Genomic DNA, 23401 nt, shown 5'->3' on the forward strand with positions numbered 1-23401 from the left:
TCTTTCTCTCTCTCCCCTTTATCTCTGATACCTCTTTAGTTCAAGTTTTTATTACCTTTCTCCTAGATAATTACAACAGATGCTTTGCAGATTTCAGATTCAATATCTTCAACTTTAAGTCTATTTTTTGTGCTGCTGTCAGATTAATCTTAATACCTGCTTTCATCATGTACTCCTTTGCTTAAAAATGTCTAATGCTTCCCTATTGCCCATTGCAAGTCCAAAATCTTTTTCCTGAAACTTGAAGTTCTTTATAATTTGGCCTCCAACCCCATTTTCTCCCTTGGAATCTTCTATTCCGGCTAATCTTGTCTATTCAGGAAGGCCTAAATATTCTATGATTAAACCTATTCATTTTTGTACTGGATCCTAATATTTTAAGATTCTATGATTTTGTTATTGCAAATACTCCCCTCATTGACTCAGGTTGTAACCTGTCTATGCCTCAGGTTTGGAGAATTTCTGTGACCACCTAATTGAATGAACCTTTCTGACTTGGCTAGGCTGGTCTTTCCTAATAGCATTCCTGAAGACATGTACAAAATTCTGTACTTAATGATTCTGTGATCTCATTGTGTGGGTTTTACTTCCAGTGGCATAGATCTTAACCTATCAATGCCTTCTTATCCTATGTAACATTTGTCCTCTTCTTTCCATAAGTGTTCTGCGAGATATCCACCTAATGTATTGGGAGCCAACTTCTAGGTCTTTTATTACATTGTCAGTATCTAAATGGTATGCTGACAATGTTAAGAGGTAGCTAGGTGGTACAGTGGATAGAGCATCGGGCTTGGACTCAGGAAGACTCATCTTCATTAGTTCAAATCTGGTCTCAGACACTTACCAGCTTTGTGGCCCTGGTCAAGTCACTTAGCCCTTTTTGCCTCAATTCGCCATCTGTAAAATGAGCTGGAGAAAGGAATGGCAAACCACTCTAGTATCTTTGCCATGAAAAGTCCCAAATGGGGTCACAAAGAGTCAGACATAACTGAAATGTCTGAACAACAACAAGTGGAATACAGGCAGTCTATCTGTTATCCCTGGCTCATAATATATGACTATCCCATCTCCTTCTCCTGTCATATATCTTTTTGAGGTACTCTGTGCCACTTTTTGTGTACTAATTTGTCATCAGTTGTATGATGAATCTTTTCATTGCCCTTTGTGTGACACTTGTTTATTAATGACTTATTTTATTGAAAGTAACTAATTACTCATGCTACTTCCTTCTCCCGTCTCTTGATCTGGAATGATCTTTTCCTTCCCTTCCATCTATCTGAGTTCTATTCATCTTTCAGGGCTTGATTCCAGTCTTACCTTGTCCAATAGTCTTCCCTGATTAATAGTCCAAAATGGTCTTCCCAGAACTTCTGTACAATATTTATTCTTTAATACCACTTATTTTCATACTTGTTCACTTTCATTGTCTCCTGATTTTTTTATTTTGTACTCCTTGTCTCTCCAACGTGGTTGAAAGAGCAATGTAAAACATGATGATAACCATGTTTTGTACTAAAACTACTATGCAGGGTTGTTGTGGGTATCAAATAAGAAAATATTTATAAAAGCTCTTAACACAGTGCCTGGCACATAGTAGGTACCATAAAAATGCCTATTGCTTGCCCATATCTTCCCCTTCTAATGCACCATTCAGTGCCTAGCCCAGTATGATCCATAGAGTTGAGTGCTAAATAAATACGGGTTGGATGAATGAATAGAAAATGAAGAGATAAGACCTCTGTCCATTTGGGAAGCTTCACAAGCTATTTCTTTTCAATATTTTATTTAATTCTCTTTTTATTGGAAGTAACTGTGTTCCTTATATATCCTTCTCTCTTTTAGGTCAGATTTTTAAGCATTCACAGCAACCTCTGATTACGAGTGAAAAACATGATGTGACAGACCATCCAAAGAATATAGGAGGCTCCCGATCTCCACTCCTCCTGAAGCTTCATGGCAAGTGTCATTTCATGATTTGTTTATGGGATAAAGTTCTTTGATGAAGACTCAGTATTGATTGTCTTAGGGAGTGGGTTGTGTAACTTTACAGCTGCCAACAAGTTATGTTTCTGAGCATTGAAATGAGACAGGTAGCACAAGCCATTCATATCACAACTTTTCCTGAGGGAAAAAAGGAACAACTTTTTTAAAATGCTATTTTCTACAGTGATGATCAATTAATTGCTAATGGGGAAAATGACCTCTTGTTTCTTATAGCTAAGTAGAAGGACTTTGATTTTGAGGATGCCACCTTGCTCTAAGACAAAATAAAATGCCCATCAATCTACTTATGTGGCCAACCCCATGATAAGTGTTATTCTTAAAAAGTGAGATGGGGTTAGATTCTAAAAAGAAAGGCTAGTGGTTGTTCCCTCAGTACAACTAGACACTTTTGCCAGTCTTTTTTTCAAAAGAGTGCATGAACTATTTCCATGGAACATGGCTTTTTGACTGTTGTGTGATAGATTTGAAAGCATATCTGGGGCCTGTATATATTATGTCCCCCCAATGCTTAATACTAGTATATTGGGAAAAAGAGGGGAAAGGTAGAAAATAAATATTCTCAGGGTACTACATTAGGCATCATAGATGAATAGAGAGCGGCCTCAAAGCCAGAAAGACCTGGCTTCAAGTCCTGGTTGTGACCATGGACGAGTCACTTAAGCTCTCAGGTCTCTAGTCAACTCTTTAAGATTATTAAGTTACAGAGAATGTGCCAACCTAAATTGGTAGAAGAAATTACCTCAACTAGCCCATATTTTAAAAGACAATGAGTGTCTTTTTTCTGACGCTGCTTCCACATTCATCTGCTTTATCTCATTCCCCAAAATGACTGTTTCATGCCTTTTATTGTTCTCCCTATGTCTCTGACCACTTCTATGCTGCCTTCTGATAGCAGATGATTTAACCTTCAAGTTCACTGAGAAGATTGGAGACATACATCTCCCATTTTTTTTCTCTCCTGCTCTTTTAACTCTCCTCTTCTCCTACTCAAAATTTTTCATCTTCCTCAGCCACTGTCTGCTCCTTTCCTTCTATGTTGGTGGAGATTCATGCCTTGTTAATTCTTCTACCTATGACTTTGACTTTGGTTCCAAATTTCTCCAGGAAACATCCTCTCTCTCTCTTTCTCTCTCTCTCTCTCTCTCTCTCTCTCTCTCTCTCTCTCTCTCTCACACACACACACACCACACACACACACACACACACACACACATAAAGGTTCATTGGTTCCTTCCTATCTGCCTGTAAACCTGCTCAGATATCCCATGTCTTCAAACAAACAGGTAAAATCCTCTTTCTTCCCATCCAGTGAACCTCCCATCATTTTCTTTACTGCCAAACTTCTTAGAATAGTTTTTTTTTGCACTCACTATCTTCACTTCTTTACTCCCTACTCTATCTTCATTTTAACCCTTGCAATCTGACTTTTGTTCCTGCCATTCTATTGAGACTGTTCTTCCAGTGGTCCCACCAGTCATCTCTTAATTCCAGATCCAATGACCTTTTTTTTCCTTTTCAGTTTTCATTGTTGTTAACCTTTCTGTGCCATTTAACATTAATCATGCCTTTTTCTTAATACTCTTTCTATCCTTGGCTACCAAAAAGTCACACTCTTATGGTTTTCCTTTGACCTTGCCTACTATACTTTCTCTTTTTCCTTTGTTGATTCCTTCTCTTTTTGAGAATGTGAATTTATTCTTGGAGTATTTATCATAGTTCCTTTTCCCCCACCCCCTGCACCCACTCTCTAGTCTCTCTTCTTTGGCAGTCTCATTTGCTGTCATGGCTTCAGCTAGCTATTTCTGGGTTGGTTTTTTTGATTTGTCTGCTTCTGTCAGTGACACTGCTTAATCATCCATCTTAAAAATTATGATGATAGCTTGTACTCTTTCCCTTTTATCACCTTTCGTATTTAATCAGGTACCAAATTCTATTGATCCTGTCTTTTCAACCTCTCTGCCATCTGTCCCCTCTTCAGCACTTAGCACAATGTTTGACACATAGTAGGCACTTAATAAATGATTATTGATTGAGTCTCTCTCTACTGGTATCATTTGAGTATCATCCATTATAGCCCTCATTACTATTTGAAGTCCTATGCTTGCCATCTAATATACTTTAATACCTCTCTGTTCTTTCCTTTCTTCCAAACTTTCATCCAACTGGTGCTATTGAGCTCTTTCAGTTTTATTTCATATTATTTCTTGCCATGTCATCTTCAATATAGCCAAATTGGACTATTCATTCACTGTCTTTCTTCCTTGCTGTGAACTTTCTTACTTAATTGCCTTTGTTTATGCTGTTCACTACACCTGGACTTCCATCTTTGTTGCGTTCTTTGCCTGTGAATTTCTGCTTATATTATAAAACCCAATTCAAATACCACTTCCTTTAGGAAGCATTCTCTGGTCTACTCTATCAATATGGTGACCCTTTCTTGTCCTCAGATCTTGAATAACATTTTTATATTTATGTACTTGCCATGCATTATTCTGCATTAAAATTATTTGCATACAATACCACTATTACATCAGTATAATACCACCTCTAGATCTGTGTCACAAAGAGATCATAAAATGGGAAAAGGACCCACATGTACAAAAATTTTTATAGCAGCTCTTTTTGTGGTGGCAAAGCATTGGAAATGAGGGGATGCCCGTCAATTGGGGAATGGCTGAACAAGCTGTGGTATATAAACGTAATGGAATACTATTGTTCCATAAGAAATGATGAGCTGGCAGATTTCAAAAAAACCTAGAAAGACTTATATGAACTGATGCTGAGTGAAGTGAGTAGAACCAGGAGAACATTGTACACGATAACAGCAACATTGTGTGATGACCGGCTTTGATAAGCTTAGCTCTTCTCAGCAATGTAATAATCTAAGACAATTTCAAAAGACTCATGATGGAAAATGCTATCCATATCTAGAGAAAGAACTATGCAGTCTGAATGCAGATTGAAACATACTATTTTCTCTCTTTTTTTTCTTTCTCATGGTGTTTCCATTTTGTTCTGATTCTTTTTTCGCAACATGACTAATGTGGAAATATGTTTAATATTATTGTACATGTATATGCCATCTTGCGGAGGGGAGAGAGGAAGGAGGGGGAATAATTTAGAACTCAAAATCTTATAAAAGTGAATGCTGAAGACTAAAAAGTAACTAATTAGTTAATTAAAAAAAGAAATTATTTGCACATGTGCCACATATCCCTACTAGACTATAAACTCTGTGAAGGCAGCAATTTTATATATATATATATATATAAATATATATATATATATATATATATATGTATATATATATATATATATATAATATCATACAAACTTCATATCTTTTCCATCAGTGACTACAGAGTCATACATAGTAGACAATAAATGCTTGTGAAATTTTTAAAAAATTGTTTTAATGGATATATTTTCTTTTCACATTGCCTAGATGTTCTGTTCCTTTCCTTCCCCTCTTAGAATCCCTTATAACAAAGCTTTTTAAAAGAAAACAGTAAAGATAAAAAATTCAGTAAAACTGATCAATATACTGAAAAAAATCTGATGTAATATACAATGTTCCACACCTGTACACACCTATTTTTTTTCTTATCATGTCTTTTCCCCCCAATTTTTAAAAACATTTTTATTTGAAGTTTTGAGTTCTAAATTCTATCTTTCCCTCCCTCCTCTCCCCTCTCCCTGAGATAGTAAGCAATCAGATACAGGTTATACATATGCAGCTATGTTAAACATTTCCATAGTACTAATTTTGTGCTTGAAATAAGACTTGAATAAAAGAAAAAAAGAAAGAAAGTGAAAAATAGTATGCTTCAGTCTATCTTCAATGAATATCAGTTTTTTCTCTGGAGGCAGATAGTATGCTTCACCATCATTAGTCCTCTGGGATTGTCTTAAATCATTGTATTACTGAGAATAGCTAAGTCATTCACAGTTCTTCATCAAACAATATTGCTGTTACTATGTACAATATTCTCCTGGTTCGCTTCAATGTGCATCAGTTCATGTAGGTCTTTCCAGTTTTTTCTGAAATCATCCCACTTGTCATTTCTTGTAGCATGATAATATTCTATCACAATCATATCCCATAGCTTGTTTAGCCATTCCCCAATTTATGGGGATCCTTTTGATTTCCAATTCTTAGCCACCACAAAAAGAAGTGCTATTAATATGTTTGTACAAATAGGTATTTTTCCATTTTTGTATGTCTTTGGGATATAGACCTAGCAGTGCACCCACATTTTTTGAGGGCAGTCTTGTTCTTTATAAATTCACAACATAATTTACTGATTTTTTTATAGTCTATGTGTGCAAATAAAATCACCGACATAAGCTTAAAAATAACTCCATGACTTTTAATTTGCTTTTGCTTTAATCATGGCTCCAGTTTAAAGAGTACTTGGGCTCAGAAATAGTACTTCCTTTCCTTGTTATTCTTATAAGGTGTGGGCCAACTCCAAAATAATCATTGGAAAAGGTAGTTTGGCTGAGAGAGTTGGTAGTTTCTTTTCTTTTCATTTCATTTTTTTAAAAAGATATTTGAACTGATGCCAGTTGAGAGTTTTTTCCTGTTCTTTAACCCAGGATCTTTGGTCTAGAAATTAAAAGCCAGTTTAGTGAAAGAATCACTATGGCATAGGTTGAGCAGTGTGTCTTTTCTTTGGCAGGTGCATTCATGTTTGTGGCCTGGATGACAACTGGGAGCATCGGTGTGCTGATTGCCCGATTCTTCAAACCTGTATGGCCCAAGGCCTTCGTCTTTGGTGAGGCAGCCTGGTTTCAGGTAGGCAGGAAGAAGTACTCCAGTAAGATTAGTGAAATTATACCAAAATAATTATTTTGGTATTAAGGAAATTTTTTTTTCTGGGAGCTCTCTGTTTGAGCTCATGCTGAATGAAGATTAGTTAAGAAAATAATGTATGTTTAGCCTGGAGTAAAGGAGACTAAGTAGGGACACTGTAGTGCTCTTCGAGTATTTGAAGCTTTATCACCTGGAAGAGGGATCACACTTATTCTGCTTGGGTTCACAGGCCAGAACTAGCAGCTTGGTGGGGGCAGGGTTGAAGTGGTGAAGAGGAAGATTTAGGTTTGATATAAAGAATGGCTTCCTACCAACAATTTGGACATTGAATGGGCTGGCTTGGGTGGCCTCTCCTTACTAGAGGTCTTTAAACAATCTTGTTTAGCTGTGAACTTCACAGGCATTCAAGGTAGGTATAATTGGGCTCCAATGATACTTTTCTAGCTTTATCTTTTGTTATTACTCTTCTTCACATAGTTCCATTTCCAACCAAGTGGACTGCTCTTAGCCCCTTGGAACACGCTGTGCACTTTATCATCTCCATGCCTTCTTACACAGTGCTCCTTATGCTTATAATGCCCTGCTCTATTCAAAATAGGAATCCCTGCCCAACCTTCAGAGCTTTACTAAAATATCACTTTTTATATATGAAATCATCATGGAAATCTTTCCCCCTTGAGCCTCAGATAGCTCTTTTTTTTGTGCCTCGCTAATGAACTCATCATATTCTATTGTATGTTATATTATCTGGGATCAAGTCTCTCCAGTGTTCAACCCCAGGCAAACCCCTAGGTACTCTAGACAACCCTCTAAGATTCTAAATTGCAGAGAAAGTGCCAGCCTGAATTGGTAGAGGGAATTTCTTTACTGGGAGTTCCTTATACCAATGGAATTACAGGTCTGGTCCATATCCATATCCCTATTATGTTATCTATGTTTGTGTCAGTCAACAAATACTATGTGTAAGGCACTGTGCTCTTGTCACCATACGAAATGATGGTACCTCATAAATCTTTGTTGAATTTCTTAAAATTTATAGAATCACAGAATGTCAAAGTCGGAAGGGACTTTAGCAACCATCTGGTTCAACCCACAACTGAAAAAGAATCTTCATTATTATGTAAAGGAGCAGTGGTCATTCAGCCTTACCCTGAGAGCCTCCAAGTGAGAGCGAGGAGGAACACTAGCTCCTGAGGCAGCCCAATGCAAGTCTTATTACTCTTAGCTTTGACTTCTGGGGTCAAGTAGTACAAGCCTAATCCCTCTTATGTGTGACCATTCCTCAAGTGCTTGAAGATAGCTCTCATTCCTCCCTTCATCTTTTCCTCTCCATGCTAAATATTCCTAATTCATTCAGTTGATCCTCATATTTCATGGGCTCAAGGTCCTCCACCATTCTAATTGCCATCCTCTGGACACTCTCTAGGTTATCAGCATCCTTCCCAAAATTTGGTGCCCAGAACAGAGCACAATACTGCAGATGTACTTTACTAGGATAGAGTACAGAGGGACTGTCACCTCCCCATATCTGGAAAATAAGTATCTCGAAAGGCAGCCCAAGATTATTTTTGCCCATTAGTCAGCTTTCAGGGGATCTTTTTATAGCCCTATAAACCTCTCTTTCTTATCTAAACTAAATTCTCTCTCCTCACTCATAGAATCTTCCTTTTCCAGCCAGGCCATTCTCCTTACTGTCACATACCTTGTTCCTTCCTCATTCATGCTATTTCCTCTTGTTTAGAATGTCCTCATCTCTCCTTTCTACCTCTTCAAATCTTAAACTTCCTTTAAGGAGCTGCTCAGGGCTCATTTTTTTTTTCCATTAAATACCCTCACCACAACCTTCCAGGGACATTTTTCATTTTTGCTGTCAAATGAACTCCCACTGACATGCATATCACATGCCAAAGATCTTCTTCATGGAACAACATTATCTATTACCTGGGGAGCTCTTTTCTTCATCATTTTTATCCTCACAGGTACATCGGATTCTCATGCTCTGCACCTCTGGCCTCACTACTATTGGCTTTGTACTTCCTTTCATATATAGAAAAGGCTGGAGTCAGGTAAGTCAAGTCAATGTGTAGTATTTAAACACCTATTTTATGTGCCAAGCACTGTGCTTTGTGTTAGGAATGCAAATACAAGTAGGAAGACAACTCCTTTCCACAAGGAGCTTCTATTCTAATAGGGAAGAAAATGCACAAAAGGAAGCTGAAAAGGTGAGGGAAAGGGAGAAGGTATCCACACAACAGAAATAAATGTCCTTATAATGTAGGACACAAACTCTGACATTGCTGTCTGGGTAACTTATGGCAAATCACTTAACTTTTCTGACTCTCAGCTTCCTTTTCTGCAAAATGAGGATATTAATAATTGTATTACCTAAAGCTCTCTGTAATGGGCTCGGGGCCCAAGCCAAGATCTTCTCCCCTTGCCTCAAAGGGAATCTGCCTCCCCTTTGTCTATAGGCCCCAGCCCCTCATCTCCCTTTGAAAGCCTTAGCATTACGTTTTAATCTTATTCAGATGCGCCTTTGCCCTTTCACCTAAAAGAATCTGGCTTCCATTTGTCTACAGGACCCGGAAAACCCTTAAGCCTTCAGGTTCCTTATTGACTCTCCTTATATCCCTTTGGAAGCCTTAGCATCCACTTTTGACCTTACTCAGATGCTTTCCAGCTCCCTCCATTACAGGCCCCATAAAAACACTTAAACTACTCCCCTTATCTCCCTTTGACTGATGCCTTCCTGTTCCCTCCATTAGCTATTCCCATTGTCTATTCAATCTCTCAGACCTCCCCAATTAGAATTCCTACCTAGACCCTTTTCCCAACCCCCTTCTCTGGCCACTCAAAGTTACTTCAGTATTTAAGATCCACCCTGGCCCCCATTCAGATGCTGAGAATCCCAAGCTCAAAAGGCTGAGACTTTCTCATGCCCACCTATCCTCACTGGCATTACTAACTTCCATTAAGGCTGAGACTTTCTCACGCCTGCTCCTTCTTACGGGTGTCACCTGGCCTATGCAATTTATCACTAATAAACTTTTCCTCTGGCTGAAGAAGATTTGAGTTTCATTCATCCAGGCAGGACCCAGTACCGCGATTTTGGGGTTGCAGCACCCCACAAGTCCTAGACCTCTTCATCTGGGTTTGTGTAAGAAAAAGAATCTGAAAACTTTAAAGTGCTATGCCAATGTGAGTTGCTATTATGATGAGGAATGAATATTTTTACTTGAATAATTTAAGAATCTATACTTTTATTAATGAGGATGGTGGCCAGAGCGTAGGCAGCATGATAAGGAGACAGCCTAGACCAGTGCCCATATCACCGTGATGACAACTCCATCAAAATATCAAAAAGGTTTGTGTAGGGGAAGACAGAAGATTTGAAAAGTTGTAGTATACAGAGATCAAGAAACTGTGAGGCAAGTAGGTGGATATCATCTCGGGTGATGGAGTTCTGAGAAATGATACTCCCAAGTCCTCGGCTTTTCAAAGAGGCTTGTGGATCAGGAAGACAAACTATTTCCTCCCTAGTCAGGCTCCAAGAGTTTGCTTAACTAAAAAGGTCTTACTTAGGGCAATGAGTTCTCCCATTATATTCTTGTTCTAAACAATAAAAGCCAAGGGTTGGGTTACTTTACTTGACTGTCACCTCCTCTCCCAGTCATTTGTTGTTTTTAGGATGGTGATTCATTATACAGAAGAATCTTGTGATTACCTTGGCTAGGACAAAGACAATGAATAGTTTATAAGCCTGTTAATACTAAGCAAGATGCAATGTCAGTCATGGTGCGCAGTTACGAATTCATATGAAATGTGGCATGGAAGTTTTATAGTACAAAAGCTTCCTTTTAGCATGTCTCAGGCATACAGTCATCTAGAGCAGGGTGATTTGTGAACTAAATTTAGAAGATATTGACACTATTTGCAGTCATTCAGCAGTGTAGACATAAGTAGCTACAGCAGCCATTAGTAGCTGGTTAGCAAGTGTAAGTAGAATAATTAGTGTTTTAGTTTGCTCCTCCTAAACCCAGCCACTAGTCTCTGGCTCCAAAACTTGTGTTGTCTTCTCTCAAGCCATTGGCTTGAACATCCATTGTCTCCTTCCTCCCCCTCCTGTTACATGTCTGGGATAAGCTTTCTTGTTTCATTTCATTACTTCACTTCACAATTAGGTTTTGCAAAGGGACATTAACTTTGAAGACAACCACAAACATTTTCCCTAAAACCTCAAGGGCCTACCCTTAATTCAGTTACAATAGAACATTGGTCCCACCAAATTCACATCCTGACCATAAGATGAGCTTTTGTCTGACCTTTTTGGGGTCTGGTCAAGATGTAATTCCTGAAAGTCACTCCTTGCTCCTTGGGTAACTGATGCTATGCTGGCTGCAAACCCACACTCTGAAGCATCCTTCTGACCTTTTGAAACTCACAAGATTAGAGGCTCCAACCCAGGAGTGTGCTGGTTAGTGTTTAATGACCAGACTCTCTAAAAAAGTACGCATACACAATTTTAAGCATAATCTGTACTATTAAAACTTTATTAAGTCTAGGCAATCAACAAGCAATAAATCAAGCTCACACTGAAAATTTAATAATAAACTATTGTAAGCTGGTCAGAGCTGGCCTCAGCATACCCTTCCCTACCTCTTCACATAATACAGAAGGCCAGGGACCAAAGCGCTTTCTTGGGGCCACATGGCCTCCAAAAGGAGAAGGCCCTAAGCCTCTCCCTTTATAACAATGCCTCTCACCAAATTTTATGAGGGAAGGAATTATCTAGATATCCAGAGAGCACTGTGGAAAAGAGCCTGAGGTGAAGAGACCTCTTATTCCAGCTATGAAATCAATCAAAAAAGGCTCCTCCTAACCATATGGTTAGTAGATCAGAACAAATTAAAGAATGTCTATCCAGTCTCTCCAAGGCACTCTCCTTCCAGGTCATGGCAGCTCTAGTGGAAGCAGGCTCTTCAACCTCTGAACATGGACAATTTACATCAGCGGAGCAAGTTGATGGGGTTTGTGCATGTACCAGACCTCCATTATTAAAATAGGGAGCTACCATATGGATGAACTTGTTCTTTCCTCTCATGCAGTAGCCTTCTCAGCAGTGGCTTTGCACTGCTGTTCTGGGGGCTCTGTCTACCCCCTCCCCCTGCTCCTGCAGTGGTATCTGTCAATCCCTCAACTAACTAGTTTTTTATTCGGCTTTCCCCAAATGTGGTTTGTGGTCTTTGTGCCAGGCACAAAAATTCCTAGTTACAGCTCTGCACACTATAGTTTGATTGATTAATGATGGAGTTGAAAGAATGCTGATTATGGAGTCAGAGGACCTGGGTTCAAGCCCAAGGTCATATAGTTACAAATTGGGAGAGAGGAGACTTGAACTCAGGTCTTCTAGCTCTTTTCATCATGATCCGCTATCTCTCACTTCAACAAATTGATGTCAGAGTAGTCAATGAGAACAAACCACATGAAATAATAACCCTTAAGTGTTGTTTCTCCATCTTGATGTGTCCATGTCTGGAACATAGTAAGTACATAAAAATGCTTTCTGTTCACTCATTCTTAGGTCAGAGATGCTCTGTTAAGCCTTAGCTTAAGGTTTCAAGTGAAGTCACGTGGCAAACGGTTATAGTCTGTCTGAGGTTTTGAGCAAACAGACCCCAAATCAATCAAACATAGATGTAACTATATAGCATTGCAGCTGTTGGGACAAGCTCACTTGTCCTTGAAAAGTGAGATCAGATTCTGGATCAGAGGTTAACTCTAAGAAAGGGGGTTGTAGAGGTGAATGCCAGCACATAGACAAATAAGAAAGAAGAATAGCTTGGTGCCAATGTGCTCTTTGGGAATTTATTATATAGGAGTTTTGGGGGGGAGTTTAGAGAAGGCAAATTGAAACATTAAGGGAGGATATTTTTATGTTAAATGCATGCAGATACCCTCAGAGTGACTGATGAATTTTTTTCCCTTTTTATTTTAATTGCAAGAGGACATAGTGGCACTGTATGTACTCATGATGGCTTTTTATTTAGGAAGCAGGATATCATTCATACCTTGGCTGTGTAGTGATGACATTAGCAGTTCTTCAGCCGCTTCTAGCAGTTTTCAGGCCCCCATCACATGATCCAAGGTATGATGTTTCCATTTACTCTTTTCTGAATGTAAAAGTCACTAGCTAGCAAAGTACTTTTAAAAATAATTTCTAAAAAAATTAAGCATTAGTGCAACCAAGGAAACTTGAATTGTAACTATTTACATGAAAATCAGTTAATTCTAATACAGAAAATATTATAATTATTCATCTACTCAATTCTCTTCTACTTTGTCTCTTACATGGCATCATTTATGGGCATTCCATTATTTTGCTTTTCATTTTTTCTCACTTTGTGTTATTTCATAAAGATCTTTCCAGATTTCTTTGTATTTGAAGCAGCTAGGTGCCAGTGAGTGAGGTTCATTTCATAGAATTTGTTCCTAAGACTTAAACTCACTTGGACCCCAGTGACTATTAAGATTCACTTTCCAGAACTAAAATAGATCCTGATGAGATTTGAACATTTGTCAACGTTTGAAAAAATACCTGTTATGTGATAGGCACTGTGCCAGGTGCTGGGGACACAAAAAGAAGCAAAAAATGGTTGCCGCCCTCCGAGGAACTTATAATAAAATGGGGGAGATTATATACCTTGGACACTCTGTGGCTGTATGACCCTTCTATGGGACAAATTTTCTTCCTTTGTAAAGTGATTAGTTTGCACTTGATGGCCTCTCACTTCTAAATCTATGATCCTTTGATGCATTGTAATATTCCATTACATTAAGTAGCATGATTTATTTAATCATTTCCTTAATATTGGACATTGAGGTTGCTTCCAATTTTTTTGTAATTACAAATAATGCTGTAAAAAGCTTTGATACCTTTTGCAATACTCTTAGGGTATATTCCCAACAATGGAATTATTGGGTAAATATCAAATTTCTTTTTTTTTTAATGAGGGGTGACTTTGCAGTTTATAAAATTCAGCAGCAAATTTGGTCTACCTCATAACTTTTTTAAAGATATTAAAAAGATTTTAGAGATTTTAGCAATTAAATTCCTAGATATATATGGAAAGTTTGCACTATTTTTTTTTCATGAATTTAATTGTGGTCACGTAATTTTTAAGACCATAGGCTATTTCTTTCTTTTGTTAGACGGCAAATATTTAACTGGACTCATTGGGGGACTGGTACCGCTGCTAGGATACTAGCAGGTAAGTAATTATGATGTCTTTTGTCATTGTTAATTGCTGCTTGTTTCTATACCAAATGGCAGGTTGGCTTAAGTGATTTGCAGATGCATTAGTAATTGAAATAATTGACTGTTAAGGAAAAAGTAACACTGAAATCCAGAAAGAACTTAATAAAGATGGCTATCAGGTTCTCCCCACCCCCAGCCAAAATTAATTCTTTGCCCCTGTGAACTCCAATAAACTTCCTTGTTTAATTCATTAATTTCTACATACTACTTTATATTATATTAATTTATGAACATAGCAGCTTCCTCTCTGCTCAGTCATAAACTCCTTGGGGATAGGGACCATGTTTTACTCATCTTTGAATCTTCCACAGTGTCTCTTTTTTCATTTATTAAGCCCCTACTACATGTAGAGAGGCATGCTGAGTTGTTGGGGGAGAAGTTTGGCTAAGACATGGTCCTTGCTCTCGTGGGAGTGTCTGGTAAAGCCTATGGACCCCCTCTCAGAAAGTTTTGAAATGCATAAAATAAAACACATAGGATTACAAAGGAAGCTAGTTGTAATAGTTACCAAAATATTTTTAAAAATTTTATAGACCTCCCTGAAATCCATTTATGGACTTAATCTCTCCCTACTTTCCTCAGGTTTTTTTTTTCCAGTGTAGCTATAGATTTTAGGGAGAGCTTCCCAAAGGTCAGATGTATTAAAAATATTCCATTTTGAAGTTTTATGTTGTTAACTTTCAATAGAATAACTGCCACCATACTCTATTTGTAGTTCTCAAGTTCTCAGTGGGTAGAAGAATTTGGCCAGCAGTGCTTCTTCTCATCCACTCTAAAGATGAGGAGCCTGGGAGAGGGGGGAAAGGAGTCATGATAGCTATCTTCAAATATTTACAGAGTTGTCACATGTAAGAGGGATTACACTTCTATTTTTTGATTCTAGAGGGTGGGACTAGGATCTGGAAGTTGCAAAGAGGCAAATTTAGTCTAAACATGAGGAAAAACTTCCTAACAAATAGAACTATCCAAAAGTCCAGGGTATTTCCTGGGGACATTACTGGTTCCTCCTGGCAGGAAGTCTTTAGGCAGAGGACTGATGACTATTTGCTAACATGTTGTAGTAAGGATTCTTTTTTGTGTGTATGGGTTGGACTAATTATTTCTAATTTTGTGGTTCCATGCCCTAAGCTCAGGAACTTGAATAGCTTTCTCAGTCCTACAGCAGAAAAATCTAAAGATTCTGAGGAAATGAATAGCTCACTCTCATGAAAAGGTACGGAACTTGTATTTTAGGGGAAATTATAACAATCTCTCACAATTATGTACAGATTGAACAGGGCTATGTAAAGATGGACACGTTTATGGTCACGTAAGCTTGAATACTGTTCTAATTTTTTGTTTATATATTCTTCATTGTGTCTGAGTCCCACCTCTGACACTATTGGCTGTGAGATTTAGCAGTACATTTAATTTTCCAGTGCTCTAGGCAGTTTTCTAAGACTGTAAGTTACAGAAAAGGTGCCAACTTGTATTGGTAAAGGCACTTTTCTATACCATTGCGATCATAGGACTAGTCCCTATCCCTGTATACTCCATTAGTTTGTTTAATTTTGTGACAATTTTGACCTACTAAATGGTGAACAAAATAAATTAGGTAGATACTTTAAAAAACACCTTTTATTAACAACATTTTAATATTGTCAAAATATTTTTTTTTTTCTACTTAGTGGCAGCAATATTCCTGGGCATGGACTTATCAGGACTCAGTCTTCCCTCTCCAGGGAAAACATATGCAATGATTGGATTTGTAGGCTGGCACATTGGTACTGAGATTCTTCTTGAGATACATGCCTATCGGCTCACACGCAAAGGTAAAACAATAGTTAAGCCACCTGAAAAGTCTGTTGATTCTTCATAGTTTGGAAGATTTTTTTTGCAGGAAACTTTGGGATAGAAATCCATTGACATCCTTCTGCTAATGGTACAAACCTTATTATTGTTGAGTGGTTCTCCATTTTTTCAACTCTTTACGGAAAGTCATACCTTTCTAACTACTGTTAGAATTTATATTAGAATTTTAGCTAACTAGATTGGAGAATATGATTAATTAAATTATTTAAATTAGAGTTAGTGAATAAAACACAATGGAAAGGCAACATTGTATTGGGGACAGAGTGCTAAACTTGGAGTTGGGAAGACTTGGATTCAAATCCTGCCTCTGATACTGTGTGATTAAGAGGGAGTCACTTGATTTCTTTGAGCCTTAGATAATTCTAAAAGACTATGTTATAGATGGGTTGTTGTCTCCTTTGGTGGAAAGAGCTTCCACACCAGTGAAATCACAGGTCTTTGATGTGTTGATTTATGTAGTGAAGAAATCTGAACAAGCTCTTGGGATTAGGGAACAGAATACACTTCTGTGTGCTCTTACTGTGACTTAGCTCTGAGTACAAAAAAGGAGAAATGTTAGGATTTTTTCAAATTAAAACGGGAGAATTAATACAATCCATTTGGTAGACAGAGTTTGGATGAACTTAGTGAAGTGCTTTTTAATCATCTGGCATGGGTTGTTATGGTCCCTTCCAAACCCTAAGATTCAACTATTATATGAAGACCTTTTATCGTTGAGGTGCTGTGTCATGTTGAGATGGAAAAGTATCCACAATAATTTCCCATGAAGCTTCAAGCTGTCTGCTGAATTTGCCACCTAGTAGTATTGAATTACCTTGTATAGAGTATAACAAGTAGGTCAGTTTGGTGGGAATTTAGAATGCTTGAAGGAAAATAATGTGGAATAAGCCTGGAAAGGTAGACTTGGGTCCAGTTATGAAGGAGAGATTATATTTTATCTTAGAGGTAAGAGGAAGCTGTTGGAGTTTTTTGAGCAGAAGAAAATTGGTAGGAATACTTATTTTCTTATTTTTGCAAACCTTTTATATTGGAATTAAATCTGGAATTATATTGGAATTAAATTATAATTGGAATTATAATTGGAATTATGATAGAATTTACTTGCATATCCATATGGTCCTTAATTTTTTTTCTATTTGGAGTTCATAATTTATGGGTTGTTCGGTTTTCTTTTCTGAGCCTGAATTTTAAATTCTCTGTTTCTTGTTCTGTTAGTTTGAGTATTTTATATTTCTGTTAACATCATCCATTTTATTTATCAGTTTTGTTGGCATATAACTTGGCAAAAGTGTTTCTAATATTTTCCTTTATGGTCAGATCTGTGCTCTGGAAATATCAAGTTTGCCAGTTTTATGGAAGATGGATTGAAGAAGGAAAGAGACCAGAGAGAATAAGTTAGCTTAGGATGGGCCTTGGATCATGAGCTTCTAGTTCTTTGTCAGGCCTCTACTTCTGACCTTCCAAGGTTCCTGGGACCTGCCAGAGCTTGGGCTTTGCTAGTATAAGAGTATAATAGCAAAGCTTTTAAGAAGACAAACTCACCATGATGAAACATTAAAGGAGGATTTAATGGAAACTGTTTAAAATACATCCATGTGATTGGGAATTAATGGGGTTTTGATGGAAACGTCAGAGAAATGAATAAAAAACGATTTATTAAGCATTTGCTAAGTGCCAGGCACTATGATAAGAGTTGGGGATACAAATGAAAGCAAGCAAAATAGTCCCTACCCTCAAGAAGTTTACATTCTACAGGGGGAAGACAGCACATAAAGAGAACTGAAAAAATGGGTATAGTGGAAGGCCACTACTTGCTTAGTAGTACAGTTTGAAGCTGGTGGCTGGAAACTGGGCAAGATAAGGTGAAAACTCTGTTTGCCTCAGTTTCCTCAACTGCAAAATGGGGATAATAATGGCATCCTCCCAGGTTAAATGAGATTAAAATGAGATATTTTAAAAGCACTTTCCAAACATTAAAGCACTATATAAGTGCTAGCTATTGTTATTATTATTGATATTTGTTGCTGGAACTGAGGGGTAGAGTCCAAATTTATACAAAGCTGTTTTAGTCATGTTGATTTTGAGATGCCTATGGACGTCCAGTTTGAGATGTCCAAAAGGTGATGGGAGAGAGAGCTCAGAGAGAGTGAAATATGGGAATTATATGCATTGAGACTGTAATTGAATTCATGGGAGCTGATGAAAGAGCCCAGGATTAGTTGGCATGACTTGGATGAAGAATCAACAAAGGTGACTGAGAAAGTTTTCAGACAGGTAGGGAAAGAACAAAGACAGAGCAATGTAACAAATACCTAGAGAGTATCCAGGAATGGAAGGTAATCAATAGTGCTAATTCCTGTAGAAAGGTCACAAAGGATCAGGATTGCGAAAAGGCCATTAGATTTTGCAATCAAGAGATCATTGGTAACTTTGAAGAGAGTTGTTTCAGTTGAATGATGAAATTGGGAGCTAGAATAATACAGAAAGATTAGAAGAGAGTGAGGGGTGAGGAAGTGGTGGCATATGTGCAGATGTGTTCATCCAGGAGTTTAGCTAAGGAAAGGAAGAGGGATATGGGATGGTACCAAATGGGAATGGAGGATCAAGTGTTAGTTTTTAAGGATGAGGGAGACCTGGATATTTTTGCAGGTAGCAGCTGATGATGCTGTATTTTGAGTTTCCAGGAGCTTCATTTCATAGCAGGCAAGAGTAGGAGGAGCTATGGCTTGGGGAGTCAGAGCCTGATCAGGAGGCAGAAGGTGGCAATGCCAGGTGTACCTCGTTCTAGAGAAATCTTGTCATAAGAGAGGCAGCCTGGACAGTTGCTGGAGAAGGCTATGGGACAAGATCTCAGAGGTGGAAGGGTGAGGAAAAGTAGAAGAGGCAATGCTGTTAAATCTCTTAATAAAATCTTATTGTTTTTGACAGTTGAAATATTGGAAGATGATAGAATTCAGATTCTTCAGTCATTTACAACAGCTGAGGCAGAGGTAAGTCTCTTTTATCTTCACATACAATCATCTCAGTAAGTGGTGGGGACTTTGCTGAAATATATCCATTTCTCTTTCAGGGCCATACATTTAAAAAGCTGGTGTTGGTTATCTATCTTTGTGGAAATGTAGCTTTTCTCTTCATATTCCTATCTGCATTTGGCCAGCAGTGATTTAACTTCCAACAGTGCATGAATGAAGGCAAACAGAACCTTGGACTTGAATGATGAGGAGATGATGAAACTCAAAGCCTGTACTGACTGTCTCTGATTGTTTCCTGAATTTTTTGAAAGATGAGTGTCATGTTTATAAAGGGATTCTGAACTAGGATCACTGAAAATAAACTTTCAGTAAGGGCTGTCTGGGTAATAAACTTATGTTAAGTCCCTTATGTGTATTCTCCAGCTTGAAGGAGGATTATATCTTGAAGAAATGGTCCTCAAATTTTCTCCTATGAGGTAAGTATAGTAAAAACAAAACAAAACAAATTGGCAAAGAACTTTTAATGCCCACTCTGTCCTAAACAAAACAAAAATCCAATTCACTTTTAATTTTTGGAGGAAGAGGATTTCTATTGAAGAAGATGAGTTCCTAATGGCAAATATGCTACAGTTAAAACAAAAAGAAATCCATAATTTTTCATTAATTCATTGTAACGGTCTCCTTAGTTTCTCTTAAAATAGGAAGCTACATGATTGTTAAAAGAGTTTTAACATAACTCATGTTCTATGCTGCTTATCTTTACTTCTGTGGTAAAATGGAATCAAGGTAAAGGAAAAAAAACATCATGGGTTTCATTTAAAGCCCTATCTGGCAAGCATTCTGTGTGCCATGTGCAGAACTCTATGGCCCATCAAGTCTTTTCATCTGCTGCTCTAACAGAATCCTTTAAAGAGCCTCAGGACTAGAACAGAAACACTGAATCATCTCTTTTCCATGCTCCTTGTTTTAGCTATAACCTGTGACCCTTATTAAGTTTGATGAAGGCAAAACTTACGCAGGCAAATTGAATCAGAAGAACACTTGTGCAAATATATGTCTAGCACCCTCCATTTCTTTCCACTCTGAAATTTTAAAAAAAGGTGCCAAAAACTATATTGCCTTAGAAATTTTAGAAGCCTGTGAATTGAAGCAGAAAATGCCATTCTTCATGTTAATGTTTTTTGTTTGTTTTGTTTTTAATCAGTTGTCCCTTCCAGTGGTGGGTGGACAGGTCCCGCAGTTGCCATTGTGACCTCTAGCCATTGGGTGGTGCTCTAAAACCAGAGTCCTAGTTCAGTGATTTAGACTCACACTTCCATACCGACGTGCTAGAAAGCATTCAGTTTGGCAGCTGTCTCTCCCTAAATTGATTTAAGATTTATTTCTTTGTTGGGGTGGTGGTACATAGAAAGTTAATGAGAAACATTAGCATTTACATTACATTGTATTTGTTGGAGTGAGAAGAGAAAGGGAGGGTGGCCATTTTCCCCATTTTATAGATGTTTACTTACAGACCCCATAGCAAACAAGTGAGAAGAATGAGATGTTATTGAATACTCTTTTACAAAACAGATTGAGAAGGTCTTTATTGGTTATTAGTATTTTAAATGGTGTTCCTCTAAGTGTTTTGATAATGTTAAATTTTTTGCTTGGGTCACAGCAATCTCTATTTGAGTTACAGAACAACGTAAGTGAAACCTACTATTTTTTCTTTTGCTAGATAAAATTGTCTACTTTTCTTTCTTTCTCTATAAAAGTATGCATGAATCATGAAAAAACTAAGGGGTTAACTATGGATTTGCTCTGTCTTTTCTAAATGCAGAATTTTTTTTTGCTCTTGTAGTCTGTTCTTTTCTGTCATCATTGTATTGTTACTTTTATTATTTTTAAAAGGTGGAGCATGGTAATATAAATGTATGATAAATTTTTTTTCTGTTGCTTGCTGGTAGTAAGGATATGTACATGAATAAATTTCCTGTTACATATTTTATTCTAAATTAAAGGGGGAAAAGTGATTCAAGGGGGAAGATGAGCTTTGGTAGTATGAGTGATGAACTGCAGCATCTGTGAACTCTAGTCAATTTTCCTTCAACTAAGGAAAATCACTTTAACCCTTTCTGGATTATTTATTTGTTGAAATACTTTCATGAAAACAAAATTATATCTATGGCAGTGTTACACCACAAATTGCACTGAAATGCAGAATTGTACCATAGGATATTTCTAATTTCATGCTAATAGAAAAAAAATTTGCCCCCTGAAAGTAAGAACTATAATTTTTCTTAATCAAAGCCAACCTCCTTGGACATCAGATACCTGCTCTTTTGTCCGCCTTTGTTTTCAATGGTATAAAGCTATATATAAGATATAAATTTGTACACAAATATAAATTATTACAAATAAAGTTGTAAATTCTTTTAAATTTTTTTTTCATTTCTTCTTTTAGATGTGATTTTGAAACTCCACAAATGCTTTGAAAGAGGGAGTGGGTTTCTTTCCTTTTTTTTTTTCTTCTGCAGATGTAGTATAAGAGAAATTAAAGTGTGTTCCTCATGAATACTAATAACTTACATTGTTAAACTACTTTGCTTTACAATTTACAAAAAGAGTTTTTCTCACTACATGGTGTTAGCTAAATAATAGCTAGCATTATATAGGGATTTAAGGTTTGTAAAATACTTTACATGTGGTATCTCATATATTATCTTCACAACAACTCTGTGAGGTAGATGCTATCATTTCTTTCCATTTAAAGATGAGGAAACTGAGAATATGAAAGGTAAATTGATTTGCCCAAAGTTACAGCTATTATCTGGGGTAGGATTTGAATTCAGGTCTTCCTAACTCCAAGTCCAATGCTCTATCCACTTTGCCACCTAGGTGCCTAAATAATATCTTTATTACTAAGCCAGTTTTTACCAGTTCAGAACCAGAAAATCAGAGAAGTAAAATGACTTGCCAGATCTAAGTTCTGTCATCTCCAAGTACAATGTCCTTTCTACTACAACGTACTGCTTTTGAAGACTTAAATACCTAATTCCAGTAGACTGTAGTGGACATAATACTTATGTATGAAGGAAGGTGCTCTGCTGTGGGTCTCTTCTCAACTTGATTTGATTCCCAGAATAGGGGAGACCTGTTTATCTTCTAATTAAAAGAGGATGTTAAAAGGTTTTTCTTTTTCAGAATTCTAAAGCTACAAAGGGTCATAGAGGTAGTTAATTAAGACAAAAGACCCATAATTAGTTTTGTAATGTTTCAAAAATGCTGTGTGAAAAAATAAAAGGAGGTGAAGGGTATATTAGGGGAAAATGGGGAAGTTGTTAACACACATAATTAGTTTGTGCGGGTAGAACTATGTACCAACATGGAAGAAGTATGTTGGGGGTGGGGTTCATCTAAACTGGTCAAAAGAGGGCAAACACACACACACACACACACACACACACACACACACACAAAGACTTTGGTGTAGGAATACATTAAATTCAAAAGTAAGGAACAAAAGAGGAGAAATAGGAGTATAAAAGGAAGAGTAGAGTCGAGGAGGAATTAGTCATAAGCAAAAGTCTTAACCTTGAAGGGAGTATAGTGAAAAGAAGGTTAAAAGGAAAACACAGGAAGGGACAACAACTTGAAATAAACAGTATAGAGAAGAAAAAGAAAATATGATGGAGGGAAATAAACAATCATCGTTATTGTGAATGTGAGTGGCATATACTTACCCATAAAAGTAAAGAGCTAAGCAGAATTGTTTAGAAAGCAAAATTCACTGATCTGTTGTTTACAAGAAACACACTTGAAGCGTAGAGACACTGAGGTAAAATAAGGGGTATGAGCAAAATTTGTTATTCCTCCGCTGAACTCAGAAAAGCAGGAGATTTCAGACAAGGAAACAACAAAAATAGACTTAATTAAAAGAGAAATTGGAAAATGACTTTGCTGAATGGTAACATAGATAATTTTGACTCAACATATATGCACTGAATGGTGTAGCTTCTAAATATTAAAAGGAAAATTAATTACAAGTGTTACAAGGAGAAATAGATAGTAAAACCATAAAAGTGGGAAACCTTAATTTATTCTGTCAGCCCCAGATAAACCTAGCCAAAAATAATAAGAAAAAATGAAAGACCTAATAGAATTTTAGAAAAAAAAAGATATGGTAGACCTCTGGTAATTATTGCATAGACATAGAAATGAATATACATATTTCTCAGCTGCGAATGGCACATTTACAAAAATTGATCATGTTTTAAGACATAAAAACCTCAACCAAATGTGGAAAATCAGAAAATATGATACACATCTTACACTAATGAGAATACAATAAAATTATATTAAATGAAGGACCATTGGAAAAGGGTATTAAAAGTTAATTGGAAATGAAATGATTTAATCCTAAAGGTCTGGTGAGTCATATAACAAATAATAGAAAAAAAA

At 37.0% G+C, this 23401-nt stretch overlaps 1 protein-coding gene across 4 annotated transcripts in view; it reads left to right on the plus strand.

Moving 5' to 3' along the window:
- LOC110217341 (ferric-chelate reductase 1-like) overlaps nt 1-21380 on the plus strand; it is a 115684-nt gene extending 94304 nt beyond the window's left edge. For all 4 annotated transcript variants that reach the window (XM_020999712.2, XM_020999694.2, XM_020999705.2 and 1 more), the window contains 8 exons: nt 1843-1956; nt 6687-6802; nt 8800-8886; nt 12868-12965; nt 14030-14088; nt 15803-15946; nt 18915-18976; nt 19057-21380. In XM_020999712.2, the coding sequence (XP_020855371.1) occupies nt 1843-1956; nt 6687-6802; nt 8800-8886; nt 12868-12965; nt 14030-14088; nt 15803-15946; nt 18915-18976; nt 19057-19149 (773 nt within the window). In that variant the 3' untranslated portion in view covers nt 19150-21380. The remainder of the gene's footprint in view (nt 1-1842; nt 1957-6686; nt 6803-8799; nt 8887-12867; nt 12966-14029; nt 14089-15802; nt 15947-18914; nt 18977-19056) is intronic.
- Nucleotides 21381-23401: the final 2021 nt, after the last annotated feature.

Source organism: Phascolarctos cinereus, unplaced genomic scaffold, assembly GCF_003287225.1.
Source record: "Phascolarctos cinereus isolate Bilbo 61053 unplaced genomic scaffold, phaCin_HiC Scaffold_5;HRSCAF=322, whole genome shotgun sequence".
Lineage (NCBI taxonomy): Eukaryota > Metazoa > Chordata > Mammalia > Diprotodontia > Phascolarctidae > Phascolarctos > Phascolarctos cinereus.